Source organism: Helianthus annuus, chromosome 7, assembly GCF_002127325.2.
Source record: "Helianthus annuus cultivar XRQ/B chromosome 7, HanXRQr2.0-SUNRISE, whole genome shotgun sequence".
NCBI lineage: Eukaryota > Viridiplantae > Streptophyta > Magnoliopsida > Asterales > Asteraceae > Helianthus > Helianthus annuus.
The window spans coordinates 1,941,950-1,959,702 of NC_035439.2; the positions used below are offsets into that span (position 1 = coordinate 1,941,950).

Here is a 17,753-nt window from a genome sequence, read left to right on the forward strand (position 1 = left end):
ACCTCAAGAAACGACTTACTTCAAACGAGATCCCTAGGAACAGGTTCCAGACTTGGGAGGCCCGATGGCTTGCATTCGATCTCCCGTAGCACAGTCTTGAGCCCGATTCCAGCAGCGTTCGCTTTTGGGTGGATTCCGTGGGCTAAACCCTCCATGTTTGACCTGTTCATCCTTTCCTTCTCGAATGTGACACCATATCGAGTCTCCATATCTGTAACAATCCGATGATCGTTAATGTAAGATTATGCTAGACAAGCCAAGCTCGAGTTTTACAGGCTCGAGGACCTTAGATAAAACTTAGAATCTGAAGGACTTATTCATCTAGGAATACACTATCTATACAAGTATAGTTTATTAGTGTATTCGCCGATTTATACACTATATACACGGTGAATACAACGCACTTTTGTGTTAATTACAAAAATGCCACTATGAATACAACGCTTTTGTATGGTACAGTCCGGTATTTTACCTTTAAATACCGGTACGGTACCCGTACGTGTACCGTAACATAGCGATGATTTTCGGTACCGGTATCCAATTTTAGCAATTTTTGGTACCGAGCTCATCCCTATAGTGTAAAGTCTATTCATGTATTCAGGGGCGGATCTAGCCCAAATTATCCCAGGAACCCACTTGCTTTGAAATTTTTAGTGAGAACTTATATAGAATTTATAGAATTTTTAGTGAAAGCATATATAGGAACCTACCGGAAAAAACTCATGGATTTGCCACTGCATGTGTTTGCCGGTTTATACACTATATACAATAAATACAATGCACTTTTATGTTAATTACAAAAATGCCACCACGCTCATATAGTGTAATTACAGGTGAATTTCTAGTAAAATCGAGCTCGAGTCTACGTAGAAAACTAGCCCAGCATCTTACACACTTGTATGTCACACATTTTTTTCGTGCTAGAGCGATAATGAAGAAAACGATACATACATACCTCTAGCGAGGTTGGGGTAGAGCTGGCCGTCTCGTGTTAGAGCCATCATCACATGAGGTAGACCAAGTGGAAGTTCATCACCTTTGTCCACCTGCCAGAAATGAATAGCCTTCCCGTAAGTTTTCGCCATTTTATCGAGATCTTGCCTTTCGACTGTGCCAGGAACACCGGGCATGAAAAGCACACCGCTCTTCACCTCATACTCGTGGCTATGCCAAAGTGGCTTTTCAGAATCGGGCAAGGTTAGGAACAAATCTTCCGTGATTATGTATTCCACTCCGATCAACCGAGCGTCGGCCTCTGGACGGTCGTAGATCAGACACTGCCGCATTTCTTCGTTCAGATGGCAGCAGTAGTGGTGTGCTTCCACTTGTCGAGTCATGTCATCCGCGTACAAGTGAAATCTTAATTACGAACGTTAACAAAATCAATACAACTGATTCAGTTATCGTTAACTTACACTTAATCGTATTATTAGTGAATTAGTGGGTCGGCCCGCCTGATCTGGTGGGGATTTTTTACGTGTACATTTGCAATCTGACTGAAATCAACTCGGTTCAACACGTTACAAGTATTCGGTAAAAAGTCTCTAATTCATACTTTTTAATATCAAAAAACACTTTATTTGAATATAGTTCTGTTTTCACAAAAATTATATCAGAGTGTTAACAAAAAGTTAAAAATGTGTATTTATATATATATTTTTAAAAAGTTAGCGAACACAAACCGCAACTCAATAGGCTTGGAATGATGCATGTGACAAGAAATCAGTGGTGAAGTCACTATTCATAAACATGTTTTTTGTTATTAACTAGTTTTTGCCCCGTCCGCGTTGCGGGGCAATAAACCGAATATTTCTCTATCATAACATGTATGTTCGTACAGAGGGCAAAATCGTAAATTATATTTTGAACTGGAGGCGAAATCATAATTTTAAACTGAGAGCAAAATCATAATTTTGAGCTAGGGGGAAAAATATAATTTTATTTTAAATTGTGGGCAAAAATGTAATTTTGAGCTGAGGGCAGAATCGTAATTTTGAGCTAGAGGAAAAAACAAAATTTTATTATAAACTGGGTGCAAAAACGTAATTTTAAACGGAGGGAGAAACCGTAATTTGAAACTGGGAACAAAATTAAATGTGAGTTTTTTAACCGAGGGCAAAATCGTAATTGTGAGCTAGTGGCAAAATTATTTTATTTTGAGCTGGGGCAAAAACGTAATTTTAAACAAAGGACGAAAGCGTAATTTTAAACTGGAAATAAAATTAAATTAAAAATAAGTTGGTCCAATAGGGAAGTGACAGGCGAGCTGCCTGGCACTATTCCCCTAACTTAGAAATGTATATGTAGGAAACTAGTAAATAGTAAATAGTAAATTTCTCCGCGCGTTGCAATGGCTTCAAAACGTAAAGTAACTCGAAGTCATACCGTCTAATGAAAACTTTTTATATTTGACCAGACTTTTTTCCGAACAAAATTTACATCAAAATGTTGACCAACTTAAACGTACATAAAAATAAGCACGAAAACGTATTATATTTGACTCGACTTCTTTGCAAAAGAAATTTATGTAGAAACATTAATCAACATGAATTTATATCGACAAGTACATAAAAATTAGCACGTACGAAAATTATGTTTTTATGTTAAAGAATGGTATGGCGCGTTGCGGCGGTGTCGAAAGATAAAGTAACTCAAATTTATACCGTCTAATGAGAACGTATTATATTTGACGCAACTCGTTTAGAACAAAACTTATGTCAAAACGTAGACTAACTTAAAACGTACATAAAAATAAGCAAAAAAACGTATTATAATTGAGCCTACTTATTTCCGAAAAAAATTACGTCGAAATATAAATCAACTTTAACTTATACCGACACCAACACAAAAACAAGCAAGTAAAAATCGATTACAAAGTCTTTAGAAAGTTGAGAGTCGTAAGCAACAATGATAAAAATTGATAGTAAATGTAAAAACCAAAAAAAAAAAAAAAAAACACTAAATGACAAAAAAAAGGACAATCAACAGAATTTGGTGTAGAAAACACTTTTCATAGTATCTATATAGAATAGAATTTGTAAAATGGGACTTACACGCATAGGTGTTGGTGGATCTTTTTGGGAGGGCCGAACGTCTGCATGGTGGAGGAGGCGGTGTCGACGATGGAGGTGCTGATTTTGGTCTTTTCGCCGGGAACATCAGGAAGGACTGACGCGTGAACGGGTTCCATTTTCAATCAGATCCGATCCGATCAAGTTCTTGTTTGTTAAGAGGTTGGGGTGACTTATGTAGTTTTACAAGTGGTGGACAAAGAATTGTGTTTCCTTAAATGGCATAACCAAATGTTTTCTGTTTTGACTGTCTCCTTAATGGAGAATTGTCCTCACACGTGGTTATAACCGGCTTATATGGAAAAATTATTCGAATTTTATGATATATTTTGACTGTAATATGGACAAATTAAAATTATTTACACTATTAAAAATATCATTTGATCTCATTAAAAGTCGCTTCATCCTTGATAGGATTAGTTTAGCAATTCAAAAACATCCTTGATAGGATTAGTTTTGCAATTCAAATAATGAGTTACGACACAACTTGTTGCTCGTTTATCTGTAATATGTTTGTAATTTGTTGGTTTGCCACTTTTATTATTAAAGTAATGCTACTAAAAAAAGAAAACAAATCATATTATCTCATTAAAACAACTAATAAGTCTAAAATACTGACAATGACATATTAGACTATACAGAGTGTGGGGCAGGAAAGATGGACGTTATTCGACATGTGGCTCCCATGTCAGCACACGCCAGAAAAGTGGCGTGGTGCAAAAATGGGAGGAGTGGGAACAGTGTGTTTAGTGGCGTTTTTATAAAAAAATAAACATTAACCAATTAAAACACATTCAAAATCCACCTACCACTAAGAGCCTCCACCTCACAATATCCAAATGCCCCCCACACCGGTGGAAAACTCCCCACCCTCACCACCACACCATGTCCACGCCACCACAAGAGATTGTGTTCCCAACGTGAAAGGGCCTGAAATCATAATCTCTTCACATCCTATAAGTATTAGGGTTTGTTATGTAATTAGGTAATAGTTAGTTTTTATTAGAATTAGATTAGTGATAGAAGTATGGGGACTAAAGGTGACAAGTTGAAAGTGGATAACCTACATGTTTGGAGCGACATCTCTTTGGGTCGTGACTCTTCAAGTTTGGCGGCAACAGGAAACAAAGAAACAGGGACGTGACCTTCAAGGAGAGACACACCTCTTCATCTTCGATTGAGAGCCACAAGATTCTAGAGACGCAACCATTCAACAAGGGACACGTCTATTGGATCGCAACTCTTCAATTAGTATAAATAGGGTTAGATTTCTATTGTAAAAATCATTCACTTGTACATACATTCACGATTTGTATTCTTTCAATCAAGGTTAGTTTGTGTTTATTTCATTCGTTGTTATATTCATTGTTTGTCAAGAAGATTCTGGGCAACAGTGGTATCAGAGCCTAGGGCTCAAATTTCGTTTCGGAAAACAATCATTAGGCGGGTGGTTGAATTCCCTAACAATTCTGATCACGCAGGAGGCGTCGATTAGGTTGTTTTGTTAAGTTTTAACACCAATCGCATCAAGCGGGTACGATTGTTGTTCGTTCGTTAATCGTTCATCAGGAGGGTGTTCGATTTTTATCTGATCATCACTGAGGGTGTTCAGAGTCTGAGTTTTTTTTTTAATTCAAATCACGGCAAGAGGCTACGATTCGGGTTAAGAAGACGGAAGCAAATCTGAGAAGTTTGTATTCCGGTTTAAGGTTTGAAGAAGCAATCGCAAATCTGAGAAGTTTGGGTTGTTAAAGACACAAAATCTGAGAAGTTTTGTGATATCAAAGCATCAAGAGGGTGTTCGGTTGAGAAGTTTAGTCGCAAATCAAGCGGGTTTGGGGCTGAATTTTTTTTTTGGTTTGTATTTAGAGAGTCGCGAATCAAGCAGGAAGAAAAAAAACGCAGCCAAGAGGGTTGTTAAGAAAAGTCAGAAAACCGTGCGGAGAATCACGATAAGAGAAGTCGGTCGGTTCGCAAATTCCAGGTTCTACGTTCTATTTTTTCTGGAATTTATATAAGGTTTAGAAATTGATTTGATTCCACATTCGAAAGTTAGTGTGAATTTTTTGGAATCATAGACTTCGGTTTTAGGAGAAAACCAAAGTTTAGAAAGTGAAAATTGTTGGAAAGAAATTATGGCGGATTCAGGAGGAGCCTCTCCGTCAAACACGGTAGTAATTAGAGAGGGTAGTTCGTTCTCCCAGTTTCAGTGTCCTATTTTAAAGTCTACAAATTATACGGTATGGGCAATCCGTATAAAAACCATTTTGAGGGCAAACGGATTATGGGAAATGATAGAACCAAAAGAAAATACGCAAGCGGATGAAAAGAAGGATATGATGGCAACCGCTTATTTATATCAAGCACTACCGGAAGATATGATAATACAAGTTGCAAGTTGCAAGAGTGCAAAAGAAATTTGGGATGCATTAAAGACTAGGCACGTCGGTGCAGATCGAGTGCAAAAGGCACGTCTTCAAACGCTCAAAACAGAGTTTGAGATGTTAAAGATGAAGGAGGAAGACACTATCGATTCGTTCACTGCAAGGCTAAATAGCATTGTCACGAGGGCAAATGGTCTTGGATCAACTTTTGATCAACCAACTTTAGTACGGAAACTTCTGAGTTCTGTACCAAAAAGGTTCGTTCAAATTGTTGCAACCATTGAACAATTCGCCGATCTAGAAACAACGACGCTAGACGAGACAATTGGAAGGTTGAAAGCCTATGAAGAAAGGACCGGTTTGGTGGATGAAAACCCGGTATATAATCAAGAGAAACTTATGTATACGCGACGCGACAAGAACTATGGTCGTGGAAGGCGTTTTGGGAAGAATGGACAAGGAAGGTTCAACTCATCGCAAGACAAATGGCGTGATGGAAAGTTCAAACAAGAAGATGATGATGAAGATTCATCACAGGATGCTTACAAGAGTAGAAGCAACGAAAAGAAGTTTGGGAAGGATTTAAGCAAGATAAAATGATACAATTGCCAAAAGTTTGATCATTATGCCTCAGATTGTCCTGAATCAAATCAAAGAGGAGAAGAAACAAATCTGGTACAGGAAGACGAGGAACCAACTCTCCTAATGGCAATCAAAGAAGACTGCAATGATCTACTTCAACAAGCACATGATGGCAAGCAAGACATGGAGAAGGATCAAGGTGCAACTTAAGGATGTTCGAGATTAGGGGGGTGAATGAAATCATAATCTCTTCACATCCTATAAGTATTAGGGTTTGTTATGTAATTAGGTAATAGTTAGTTTTTATTAGAATTAGATTAGTGATAGAAGTATGGGGACTAAAGGTGACAAGTTGAAAGTGGATAACCTACATGTTTGGAGCGACATCTCTTTGGGTCGTGACTCTTCAAGTTTGGCGGCAACAGGAAACAAAGAAACAGGGACGTGACCTTCAAGGAGAGACACACCTCTTCATCTTCGATTGAGAGCCACAAGATTCTAGAGACGCAACCATTTAACAAGGGACACGTCTATTGGATCGCAACTCTTCAATTAGTATAAATAGGGTTAGATTTCTATTGTAAAAATCATTCACTTGTACATACATTCACGATTTGTATTCTTTCAATCAAGGTTAGTTTGTGTTTATTTCATTCGTTGTTATATTCATTGTTTGTCAAGAAGGTTCTGGGCAACAGGGCCACCACTCCACTTTTCTACAAGTTCTTGTATGTGGTTAAGCAAAAAGTCAACAAACACCATGCTAAAAAATAATTGCCTTATCATAATTTTCCTGCATACGTTGCAAAATATAAACATCACTAATCACGTTCTAGAACCAGACTACTTTTCTTTCTGGTAAAACAGTCGGCTAAGTGATATTATTATTTACTAGAGCTAATAAAAACACCAAGAGAATATTCTTAGTGGTCATATGTAGGCTATGACGTAACCACCCCATATACATGGAATATTTAACTCTCCATAAATATAAATAATTTGCACCATCATCCTTGTACCAAACAAACAACCAAACCAAAAAAAAGGTTCATTCGATTTGATCAAATGGTAAAGGTTCCAAGAATCAAACTGGGCTCACAGGGTTTGGAGGTATCAGCTCAGGGTTTGGGTTGTATGGGCATGTCTGCTGCTTACGGTCCCCCAAAACCCGAACCCGACATGATCAACCTAATCCACCACGCTATTGATGCAGGAGTTACCTTTCTCGACACCTCCGACGTCTATGGCCCTAAAACAAACGAACTCTTACTTGGAAAGGTTGTTTTTTCACCACTCTTTCTTGTTCCATATTGCCTATATATTAGTTAAAGTTTTAATTTCTCTACTAAAAACTAATGTTATTTTAGGGTGTTCTGATCCAAATTTGTTATAATAACGTGTTAGATTAATACTCAAATGGTCACATGTGAAATTTGTTTGTTAAAGTGGCTAGTAAAAGTCAACAACAGTGGTTATAGGTCCGAGGTTTAAACCTGGGCAAAGGGAGAATAACATGTGCCGTTAAGAAAAACTTAAAATTGCTAATTTATTAGACCCATTTAAAAGAACGAATAAATTACACGCAGGCTTTGAAAGGCGGCGTAAGGGCAAAAGTGGAATTAGCTACAAAATTCGGGATTAAATATGAGAATTTTGAAATATGTGGCGATCCGGCATATGTGAGGGCATGTTGCGAAGCAAGTTTGAAGAGGCTTGAGATCGATTGCATCGATCTCTATTATCAGCACCGCAGTGACACTCATGTGCCCATCGAAATCACGGTATGATTATCTTATCCATTACTACCCTTTCCCCTTTAAAACCCACGTATTCATTATAGACCGGTGGGCCCCTACTCTATTAGTCTGACCATTTTTTAACTTTTAAATATGGATGACGCTATAAATAATATTAAAATTAATACAATGCAAGCAAACAAATTAGGAGCTTGTAGATGTAAATAAACCGGTAAATAAGATTAAGAAAATTTGTTTTGAAATTCAGCCAGCCAGTCCGGTTCATAGGTCCAACTAGCAACCGGCCCATTCAAATGGAGACAGTTTAAGTAGACTTAACCGGACCGGTTGTTGGATTAATCTTGATTGGTTATGAATTTTTATTAATGTTTATCTAGTTGGTTAGAGTTACATGATTATAGGGATTATGTTATTATTTAATTAGGTGTCATGGTATAGTTAGGATGGGTTTCTTAACTTGGTGATCAAGTATTGTTTAGTATAAATAGATGATTTAGGGTCGTTGTAATGTGTGGTTTTTGTTCATAATAATATAGAGTTCGTAACTAGTGATTAGTTACATAAATCTTCGTGTTTGTGTTGTTTGCTCGATCAATTGTTCCAACACCGGTTACGTAGCCTGTCTTTAGTTTGACAGTTCAAACCGGATTCTAAGAACAATGCCTAAAATTCTTGAGATATTACTTGCTAGATGGGAGAAATGAAGAAACTTGTGGAAGAAGGTAAAATAAAATATATAGGGCTATCAGAAGCTTCAGCTTCCACCATTAGAAGAGCCCATGCTGTGCATCCAATCACTGCTGTACAATTAGAATGGTCATTATGGTCTAGAGATGTTGAAGATGAAATTATTCCTACTTGCAGGTTTATCATAAATCTATTTAACTACAACCACCATCATTGTGTTTTCATAACTAATTTATATTCACCTTTGTGTCACTTACTTTGGCAGAGAACTTGGGATCGGAATTGTCGCGTATAGTCCTCTAGGACGGGGATTTCTTTCATCAGGGCCCAAATTGACCGAAGGTTTGACCAAGGGCGATTTCCGCCAGGTAGGGCTGCAAGGGAACCGAACGTTTAGCGAACACTTCGTGAACTGTTTGGCGGGAAGTTAATTTGTGTTTGTTCATTTAATAAATGAACAAACACGAACAAAAAATTCCGTCGTTTAAATGAACGAACATGAACAGGGGTTGCGTTTGTTCATTTATGTTTGTGAACGTTCGGTAAGTGTTCGTTTGTTTTTGATAGTTCATTAGTGTTTCTAGTTCTTATATTTTATTTTAAATACTTCAAATTCCAAGAAAGAAAATATTTAATAAGTGTCGGGGTATTATATATTATGTTCATGTCCATTGTTTGTGTTCGTGAACGTCCGTTACCTAAAATTTAACAAACGAGCACAAACAGGTTCATTTCCTTGAAAACGAACATGAACAAAAAATTTCGTTCGGTAATGTTCATGAACTGGTAATGTTCATGAACTGGTAATGTTCATGAACTGGTAATGTTCATGAACTGGTAATGTTCATGAACTGGTAATGTTCATGAACTGGTAATGTTCATGAACTGGTAATGTTCATGAACTGGTCGTGAACACATATATCAATAAATGAACATGAACACCGCCAGGTCTCTAAAAGAATCAGAAACACTAGTACTAGTTATTACATTAAAATCAATAATTTGGCTTTAAACTCTTATTTATGTACCTCTTTGTAGTCTCTACCACGGTTCCAAGCTGAGAACCTTGAGCATAACCGGATGTTGTATGAGCGGCTTAGCGAGATAGCAGCAAACAAGGGGTGCACCACAGCCCAATTAGCATTGGCCTGGGTTCACCATCAGGGGAAGGATGTAGTACCCATACCAGGAACCACTAAAATAGAAAACTTTGAACAGAACATAGGAGCTTTGTCGGTAAAATTAACACCAGATGACATGGCAGAACTTGAATCCATTGCTTCAGCCGAAGCAGCTAAGGGCGCGCGGTACATGGATGGTTTCCCCACGTATCTAACATCCGACACTCCACCGCTGTCTTCATGGAAACCTTGATTGAAATGTTGGTTTTGCTATGACCTTTTTATGTTGTTTTGTGTTCCATAGTTTTGTTTGTATGTGCCTTGAGAGTTCTCATCCTGGAGAGGCATGTGAGTTTATGACAATAAGCCTCAACTTGAAATCTTTTGAGTGAGTAGTGAAGTATAATAAGCTAGAACTTTTGTTTGATTTACACATATATGATATATATAATTAGAACAAACGACTATTTGTACATTACATTCGAACCAGAGTTTAACTAAACAAATCTTGCTAGCACATAACAAGTTGAGTTCATGCTCATAACTCATAAGAAACTCAAATATCAGCACGATAAAAAAGATACACACACAAGACACTTCCAATTTCATCATAGCGAAAACACAAAAAAAAACACATTATTAAGGGAATGCCTTTACTCGGTTCATAGCAAACAAAACGTGTAATACAAAAGGCCGATGCTCTTAATTACTCGGCTTTCCATGAGGACAAGGGTGGAGTATCAGAGTTATGATAACCGTCAGCTAAAATAAAGTCAGGCATTCTAGCGCCCTTGAATGAAGCCATAGATTCAAGCTCAGCCATGTCTTGAGGTGTGAGTTTAACCGCAAGGGCTCCAAGGTTCTGGTTCAGATTTTCGATCTTGGTGGTACCAGGGATTGGACCTACATCATCCCCTTGGTGCAGGACCCAAGCCAATGCCAATTGTGACGGCGTGCAACCCTTTTTTTGTGCCATTTCACTCACTCGCTCATATACAACTTTATTGTGGTCAAAGTTCTCCCCTTGTAGCCTTGGCAGCATCTGTTAAAAATGAAAATACATGATAATACAAAAAATCCACACATCAAATTCACTTGGAATCATGATATAGTGCAGGTACTATGTACAAACCTTTCGATAGTCTTTATCCGCCAAATTGTCCACCACCTTTGGACCCGATGCAAAAAACCCACTACCAAGTGGACCAAAAGGAACAATCCCAATTCCTAATTCCCTGACGGAAAAAAAAAAGTAAAGATGTAGATAAACAATGTGAACATTACAATGACTTGTTTTGTCCTAGTTATATTATTTGATGCTAAGTGTATAGAGTTAGTTACACTTAGTTAAGTGGTTAAATAGTTAGTTGTAACAAAAATAATCATGCATCAAATGTCTCCTGCTAGCTAGCTAACTAACTAACTAACAAACTAACAAACTAACAAACTAACTAACTAACTAACTAACTCTATGCTATTGATAGTTAACATATAGGTTATGTCTTACCTGCAGGTAGGAATAACCTCATCTTCTGCATCTCTAGTCCACAAAGACCACTCCAGTTGTACAGCTGTTATCGGATGAACAGCGTGTGCCCTTCTAATAGTTGCTGGACCAGCCTCAGATAAACCAATGTGTTTTATTTTACCCTCTTCAACCAGTTTCTTCAGTTCTCCCATCTACAAATCCAAAAATTGTCACCTTAATATATATGTTAGAAATTCATAACTGAATATATTAGAGCAGAGAAAGAATTAAGGACTAACTGTGATTTCAATAGGGACTTTTTTATCGATGCGATGAACATAATAAAGATCAATGTAATCAACATCAAGCCGCTTCAAGCTAGCTTCACAACAAGCTCTAACGTACTCCGGTTCACCATGGATTTCCATCTGACCCCTACCCTCCCCAAACTTTAACCCGAATTTTGTAGCCACTTGAACCTCCTCTCTCTTCACTCCCTTCAATGCCTATACCAATCATCAATATATATATATATATTTGAACGTCCAACAAAGAACGCCCACCCAGGTAGGTCTGGCAATTGGTAAACTGTATAAGGCACGACTAGACTTATTTATTGAAAAGTACTTTTCCACTTTTTTTTAAATAATTAAAATTAGAAGGTTAGGATCCAATATTTCTCGTTCTTGGTACATAAAACATATTATAGATATCGAATATAAAGTAGTTAAACGAATCATATTCATGTTTAGAACTTGTGTTGTTCGATTAGTCAGATACCTATTAAACCCGCTAAGAAACTACAAATTACACTGAATTAAGGCAATCAAATTACCTTGCCGATGAGTATTTCGTTGGTGTGAGGACCGTAGACGTCAGAGGTATCAAGGTGAGTAACGCCGGAGTTAACGGCGTGATGGATGACTTTGATCATCTCTTCTTCAGGTTTGAGGGGACCGTAGGCTCCAGACATGCCCATGCATCCTAGACCAATGGCTGAAACCTCTAGACCTTGTGATCCCAGCTTGATTCTTCTCACGCCTGACATTTTCACTCTATGAAATTTGAAGCAGATAAAACTCTGAATTTGAAGATTGTAGCCTGTAAATTAAACAACTACGAATCAAAGTATAACAACAGAAAATAGTGTCAAAACATGGATCTATAACAAAACTCTTTAATACTCAACTTAACAACTCAGAAACAAAGTTATACACGCTGAATAACACTCACCTCACGAACAGATCATCAACACGATGATCTGTAAACACAGATCTAACTACGAACACAATATCTCAACTCAAAACCCTAAGAGAGAGTGCGTAGATAGTGTAACCAGAGAATCAAGAACTAGAGAGAAAGTATGTTAGGTGTGTGTGTATCAAAAATATCTTATCAGTTTGAAATATATTATCACACGCATTAATCTGCCATCTGCCACCGCCTTTAAACCTTTAAAAGTGTCTTTAAGCCCAGTAAGCTTCCAAGCCCAGCAAGTCTTCAAGCCCGGTGATCTCCAAGTCGTATTCAGCAGCCCAGTCAGCACCAAACAAACAAAACTAAATTAAAACAAGAGTAAATTACAAGTTTTGTGATTTATATTTATTCCAAATTGCAGGCGGTGTCCTTTACCTTTAAATTTGACGAGTTTTGTCTTTAACATTTCAAAATCCTGCACGTTATATCCTTTGAGCCTAACTAAGTTAATTTTTCTTGTTAAGTCTGATCACACAAGGGTATCTTAGTCTTTTTAACTCATTTAATTAAAGTATTGTAATAAATAAAAGAAAACCAAATTTAAAAACTTAATTATTTTATAACACACTAGGTTAGAACCCCGTGTATTACACGGGTTGAAAAAATGTAATTTTATATATTAAATAATAAAAAGTTATATATCTTTAAAAAACCCGTGTATAGTCGGGTTGAAAAATCTACCAAATAATAAAAAAATGGTATCCTTAAAAACCCCGTGTATTACACGTGTTGAATAAATTTAATTTTACATAGCAAATGATAAAAAGTTATATCTTTAAAAACTTCGTGTATTACACGTGTTATATAAATGTAACTTTGTATAGTAAATAATAAAAAAAGTTATATTTTTAAAACCTCGCGTTTTACACGAGTTGAATAAATATAATGTTGTATACCAATTAATAAAAAAAGTTATATTTTTAATAAATTAGGATAACATTTAATATTAATTTATTATTTTAATATAAGATAAGTAGGAAAGAGAGGTATTTGTTTTAAAAAATATGAATTAATTACATAGTTAGTCCCTGTGGTTTGCACAAAATAACATACTTAGGTACTAATAGTTTAAAATCACCTTCTAGGGTATTAATTTTTCATTTTGTAACGTTTAGAGGTATTAACTTCTTGGGTATTAACATAGCTAGTCCTTGTGGTTTGCACAAAATAACATACTTAGGTACTAATAGAATGTGATTTTAAACCTACAAATAATGTTAATACCTCCAAACGTTATAAAATGAAAAGTTAATACCCTAAAATTTGATTTTAAACTATTAGTAACTAAGTATGTTACTTTGTACAAACCACATGGACTAACTTTGTAATTAACTCTAAAAATATGTTAAAATAACAATTTAGATTTGAGGATAATATTTTATTAAAGTATGATAAGATTTAATATTAATTTATTATTTATTTATTTAGTTAATATAAGATAAGTATAAATTTGGGAATAACTTCTATGAATGACACGTGTCCAAAACTTGGTTTCTTTTATTATAGTAGATAGATTTATATGTCTCACACTCTCAGCCAGCCTTCACCCACAGGCCACGACCACCAACCCAACACCTCCGACCACCACACCCATTATCGCAACAGCCTGTTACAACCAAACCATCACCGTCCACCGCCACTGAAACCCCACCAAAACCCTAACCACATCTTCATCTTACCGCCGTATATGGTTAGATTTGATCGGATTTCATGCTAGTTGCAGGCTTCGAAACAAGAAAGATGGTCAGATATCACAGTTCTTATCCTTATTGTATAAATCAAACGCTTCACGGAGTTGATGCCTTTCGGCGACGGAGATGATGTTTCAGCCGCTTTGATGGGTGCTGATGAATTCCGACGCGGCGATGAAGATGTTGTGAAGAAGAATAATAGTGACGAGTGGCAATTAGGTCAGAGATTTTGTTTTGTTAGGGTTTCTTCCATATCTCCATATTAGGTCAGACTTTAGAGATTTGGGGGATTTTTTTCAACAGCGGGTACAGTGGATTAACTTAGACTTTAGAGATCCTGAAAGTGATTTTGTTGAGCACGTTGTGTTTTAGGGTTGTTTTGATCTTATTCAGCGGCTTCTGATTTGAGCAATCTACATGTATGGATCTCTTCATCTTCATCTTGTTGTGAATTTATGATTTGTGAATTGTGAATTTGTGAATTGTTGTGAATGAATGTTGATGAATGGAGTTTTTAAGATGAATTAGGTTGTTGCGGGGTTTTCATAGAGAGAGAGTGTGTGGAGAGGCGTGTGATAGAGTGAGGGAGAATTATTTAATTAGGTTTTTTATTTATATTTATTCTTTAATTTTTTACACATTTAGTCCCTTGATATCTGTTATTTACTCCATAGTCCCTGAAGAGGTAAAATGACAAGAATACCCTCATGTGCAAGGCACATGACCATATTTAACAAAAAATTCTGACTGAGTTAGGGCTAAAGGACATAACGTGCAGGATTTTGAAACGTTAAAGACAAAACTCGTCAAATTTAAAGACAAAGGACACCGCCTGCAATTTGATACAAATATAAAGGACAAAACTTGTAATTTACTCTTAAAAAAATTAAACAGTCATAGTAATAATAATAATAATAATAATAATAATAATAATAATAATAAAAGTGAATTATTATGAGAATATTATTTCAACACCCCCTCACTTTTATTACTAAACACATCAAATAGATTAAGCCAACTACAAACCAGATTGTGTTATCTTATTAATAACCTCTTAGTGAAAATGTCTGCAACTTGTTGATCAGTTTTTACCCCAAGAGGTTTTATACAACCAGATTGATTTTTTTTCCCTTAAGAAAAGCAGATCTAGTTCGAAGTGTTTGGTTCTGTCATGGAAAACAGGATTTCCTGCAATCGAAATCCCTGCACTATTATCACAAAACAATGACACATGCAACTTAATAGAATCATTCAACTCACTTAGCAAGTTTATAAGCTAAATAACTTCACATGCCGCAGTACTCAGCTTCAGCTGTGGACCGAGATATTGTCGACTACTTTTTACTTTTCCAAGTAATTAAAGATGTACCCAGAAATACACAATACATAGCTACTGACTTCCTAGACACCAAACACTTACCCCAATCGGAATTAGCAAAAACGGACAACACAGGATTATAATTCTTAGACAACAAACCACCTTTACCAGGCGAACCTTTACGGTACTCAACACCCTCATGGCTAACAAAAAATGTGCACTAATTGGTTTATGCATAAACTGACTCAAAACATACACAGAATACGCTATGTATGGTCGTGTATGCAACAAATAAATCAGTCTACCAACTAAACGCTGATAGCCAGTAACATTAACAAAATTATTACTTGCTTTTTTACATAAAGCATTCACAACATGATTTTGTTCTATAGGATTATTCACCGGCTTACAACCAGCCATACCATAATCAGCCAATAACTCTAAACAATACTTTCTTTGCGAAAAACACAAACCACCGTTAACATTCAACACTTCAATACCTAAAAAATATTTCAGGGTGCCTAAATCTTTATTCTTAAACTTGGTTTGTATACATTGTTTAACATTTATAACTTCTTGTTCATTATTACCGGTCACAAGAATATCGTCAACATATACTAACAACACAATATACACAGCTTAATTCTTCTCACGAGCTTAATTCTTCTCACGCCTGACATTTTCACTCAAAAAATGTTTATGAAATTTGAAGCAGATAAAACTCTGAGTTTGAAAATTGTAGCCAATGGACAATTTAATATAACACATGGTTGACTAATCGAATACGATCGTTGATGGGTGTGAATGTGTGATCGCATAATCAAGTGGAAGTGAAAACAAAAGAAAGGTGAAGCATGAAAAAATGTTCTTCTACAATTCAATATAGGCGGCTGCCGTCAACATTCAAAAGATACCTATGCCACTTTTTCTTCTTCTTTTGTAAAATTTGTTAAAAAGCTTGACTTTGATCTTTTTTTTTTTATTAAGGTTTTTCTGATCACTTAGAGTCCAAATGGCTAATGAATAGAGCCCGATATCAGTGTTTTAAAAACCGGTTTAAATCGGTCGGTTGAACCGGATGCTTAGTCGGCACGAATTATACAGGTAAAGTAAGGAAATGGCAAACAAGTTGTACTGCCGGTAAATTTGGTTATACAGGTTTAAACCGGTATACCGGTACCGGTTCAAACCGGGCCAAAGGTCAAAATTTTGACCTTTTAATTTACCTTCTTAGTAGGGCTGTAAACGAGCCGAGTCGAGCCGAGCTCGACCCAGCTCGAACTCAATTCGAGCTGGCTCGGCTCGAGCTCGAATTTCAAAACGGGCTGAGGTTTGAGGCTCGAGCTCGACTCGATTAAAATTCGAGCTCGCTCGGCTCGATCTAGCTCGAACTAACAAAGAACCATAAAATTTACTACTTAAAAAGCCCTAAAAATGAATCTCTTCATAGACTAAGGGTCATAATTACAATTTAGGGGCTGTTTGGTTGAGCTTTTCAAAAGAGCTTATTTGCTTTCTGAAAAACAAATAAGTCAATAAGTTGTTTTGAAAAGCTCCATTTTAAAGCTTTTCAAAAGAGCTTATTGACTTATTTGCGAGTTAATAGCCAAAATGGTCCCTAAGGTTTGCTCACTTTTGCCACTTTAGTCCAAAATCCAAAATTTTTAAATCTGGGTCCCTGAGGTTTGCATTTTGTTGCCATTTTAGTCCAAATTTCAAAAACTCTCTTTTTTGACTGTTGCAACCAGCCTATTTTGTCCTTTTGTGCAAGGATATTTTGGTCATTTTTATGAGTTATTATAACAAACTCAGATCAAGAACCCAGAATACCCCTGCGCAAAAGGACAAAATAGGCTGGTTGCAACAGTAAAAAAAGGGGGTTTTTGAAATTTGGACTAAAATGGCAACAAAATGCAAAACTCAGGGACCCAGATTTAAAAATTTTGGATTTTGGACTAAAGTGGCAAAAGTGAGCAAACCTCAGGGACCATTTTGGCTATTAACTCCTTATTTGCTTTTTAGAAAAACAAATAAGCTGTTTTGAAAAGCTCAACCAAACAGCCCCTTAATTTAACCAAATGGCTAAATATGCAAGTATGAAAGGTTAACTCACCTAGTACATTGTCTTTACCTTCTTTTATAGGGGAGATACTCACTTAGTTTTTGTCTTCTGAGCGATATGGGACAAAAAAATGAAGAATGTAAACTTTATCGAGCCAGCTCACGAGCCGAGTCAGGCCAAGCTCGAGCTCGGCTCGTTTATAAGCCGAGCTAAGCTGGCTCGTTTACAACCGAGCCAATTTCGAGCCAAGCTTTTTTCGTGCGAGTTTCAAGCGAGCTGCGAGCCATGAGTTTTTTGAACACCCCTACTTCTTAGTTAAAGTGTAAGAGGGTAGGAGTGGTCATCACTCATCACT

At 36.5% G+C, this 17,753-nt stretch overlaps 3 protein-coding genes across 4 annotated transcripts; 1 reads left to right on the forward strand and 2 right to left on the reverse strand.

Annotated features, from left to right (window-relative positions):
- Nucleotides 1–20: 20 nt before the first annotated feature.
- On the reverse strand, nucleotides 21–3,356 carry LOC110890621 (oil body-associated protein 1B). The gene is made up of 3 exons (XM_022138231.2): nucleotides 3,054–3,356; nucleotides 956–1,359; nucleotides 21–211 (listed from the first exon to the last, which is right to left on the reverse strand). Exons 1-3 carry the CDS (start codon nucleotides 3,188–3,190, stop codon nucleotides 21–23), a joined length of 732 nt encoding a protein of 243 aa, XP_021993923.1. The 5' UTR covers nucleotides 3,191–3,356.
- A 3,686-nt stretch (nucleotides 3,357–7,042) lies between these two features.
- LOC110890619 (probable aldo-keto reductase 3) lies at nucleotides 7,043–10,035 on the forward strand. The gene is made up of 5 exons (XM_022138229.2): nucleotides 7,043–7,315; nucleotides 7,624–7,818; nucleotides 8,486–8,658; nucleotides 8,747–8,849; nucleotides 9,520–10,035. The coding sequence occupies exons 1-5, from the start codon at nucleotides 7,103–7,105 to the stop codon at nucleotides 9,853–9,855; spliced, it is 1,020 nt and encodes a 339-aa protein (XP_021993921.1). The 5' UTR covers nucleotides 7,043–7,102; the 3' UTR covers nucleotides 9,856–10,035.
- Nucleotides 10,036–10,137: 102 nt separating this feature from the next.
- Nucleotides 10,138–12,501, reverse strand: LOC118480532 (auxin-induced protein PCNT115-like). Of its 2 annotated transcripts, none has more exons than XM_035975485.1 (6): nucleotides 12,304–12,501; nucleotides 11,906–12,186; nucleotides 11,370–11,576; nucleotides 11,110–11,282; nucleotides 10,735–10,837; nucleotides 10,138–10,644 (listed from the first exon to the last, which is right to left on the reverse strand). In XM_035975485.1, exons 2-6 carry the CDS (start codon nucleotides 12,116–12,118, stop codon nucleotides 10,309–10,311), a joined length of 1,032 nt encoding a protein of 343 aa, XP_035831378.1. In that variant the 5' UTR covers nucleotides 12,119–12,186; nucleotides 12,304–12,501; the 3' UTR covers nucleotides 10,138–10,308. The 2 variants fall into 2 exon arrangements, with proteins under 2 accessions (XP_035831378.1, XP_035831379.1); XM_035975486.1 differs by having other exon boundaries at nucleotides 11,906–12,171; nucleotides 12,304–12,486.
- Between the last annotated feature and the right edge of the window lie 5,252 nt (nucleotides 12,502–17,753).

Excerpts from the sequence above, each read along its gene's own strand:
- LOC110890621 (XM_022138231.2), bottom strand. The coding sequence starts at position 3,190 with ATGGAACCCGTTCACGCGTCAGTCCTTCCTGATGTTCCCGGCGAAAAG. Across the intron at positions 1,360-3,053 it reads ATCCACCAACACCTATGCGT|ATTTCACTTGTACGCGGATG; the intron begins GTAAGTCCCATT and ends TTCGTAATTAAG. Across the intron at positions 212-955 it reads CTACCCCAACCTCGCTAGAG|ATATGGAGACTCGATATGGT; the intron begins GTATGTATGTAT and ends GGATTGTTACAG.
- LOC110890619 (XM_022138229.2), top strand. The coding sequence starts at position 7,103 with ATGGTAAAGGTTCCAAGAATCAAACTGGGCTCACAGGGTTTGGAGGTA. Across the intron at positions 8,659-8,746 it reads GAAATTATTCCTACTTGCAG|AGAACTTGGGATCGGAATTG; the intron begins GTTTATCATAAA and ends TTACTTTGGCAG. Across the intron at positions 8,850-9,519 it reads CCAAGGGCGATTTCCGCCAG|TCTCTACCACGGTTCCAAGC; the intron begins GTAGGGCTGCAA and ends ACCTCTTTGTAG.
- LOC118480532 (XM_035975485.1), bottom strand. The coding sequence starts at position 12,118 with ATGTCAGGCGTGAGAAGAATCAAGCTGGGATCACAAGGTCTAGAGGTT. Across the intron at positions 11,577-11,905 it reads ACGAAATACTCATCGGCAAG|GCATTGAAGGGAGTGAAGAG; the intron begins GTAATTTGATTG and ends TGATTGGTATAG. Across the intron at positions 10,645-10,734 it reads CGGATAAAGACTATCGAAAG|ATGCTGCCAAGGCTACAAGG; the intron begins GTTTGTACATAG and ends CATTTTTAACAG.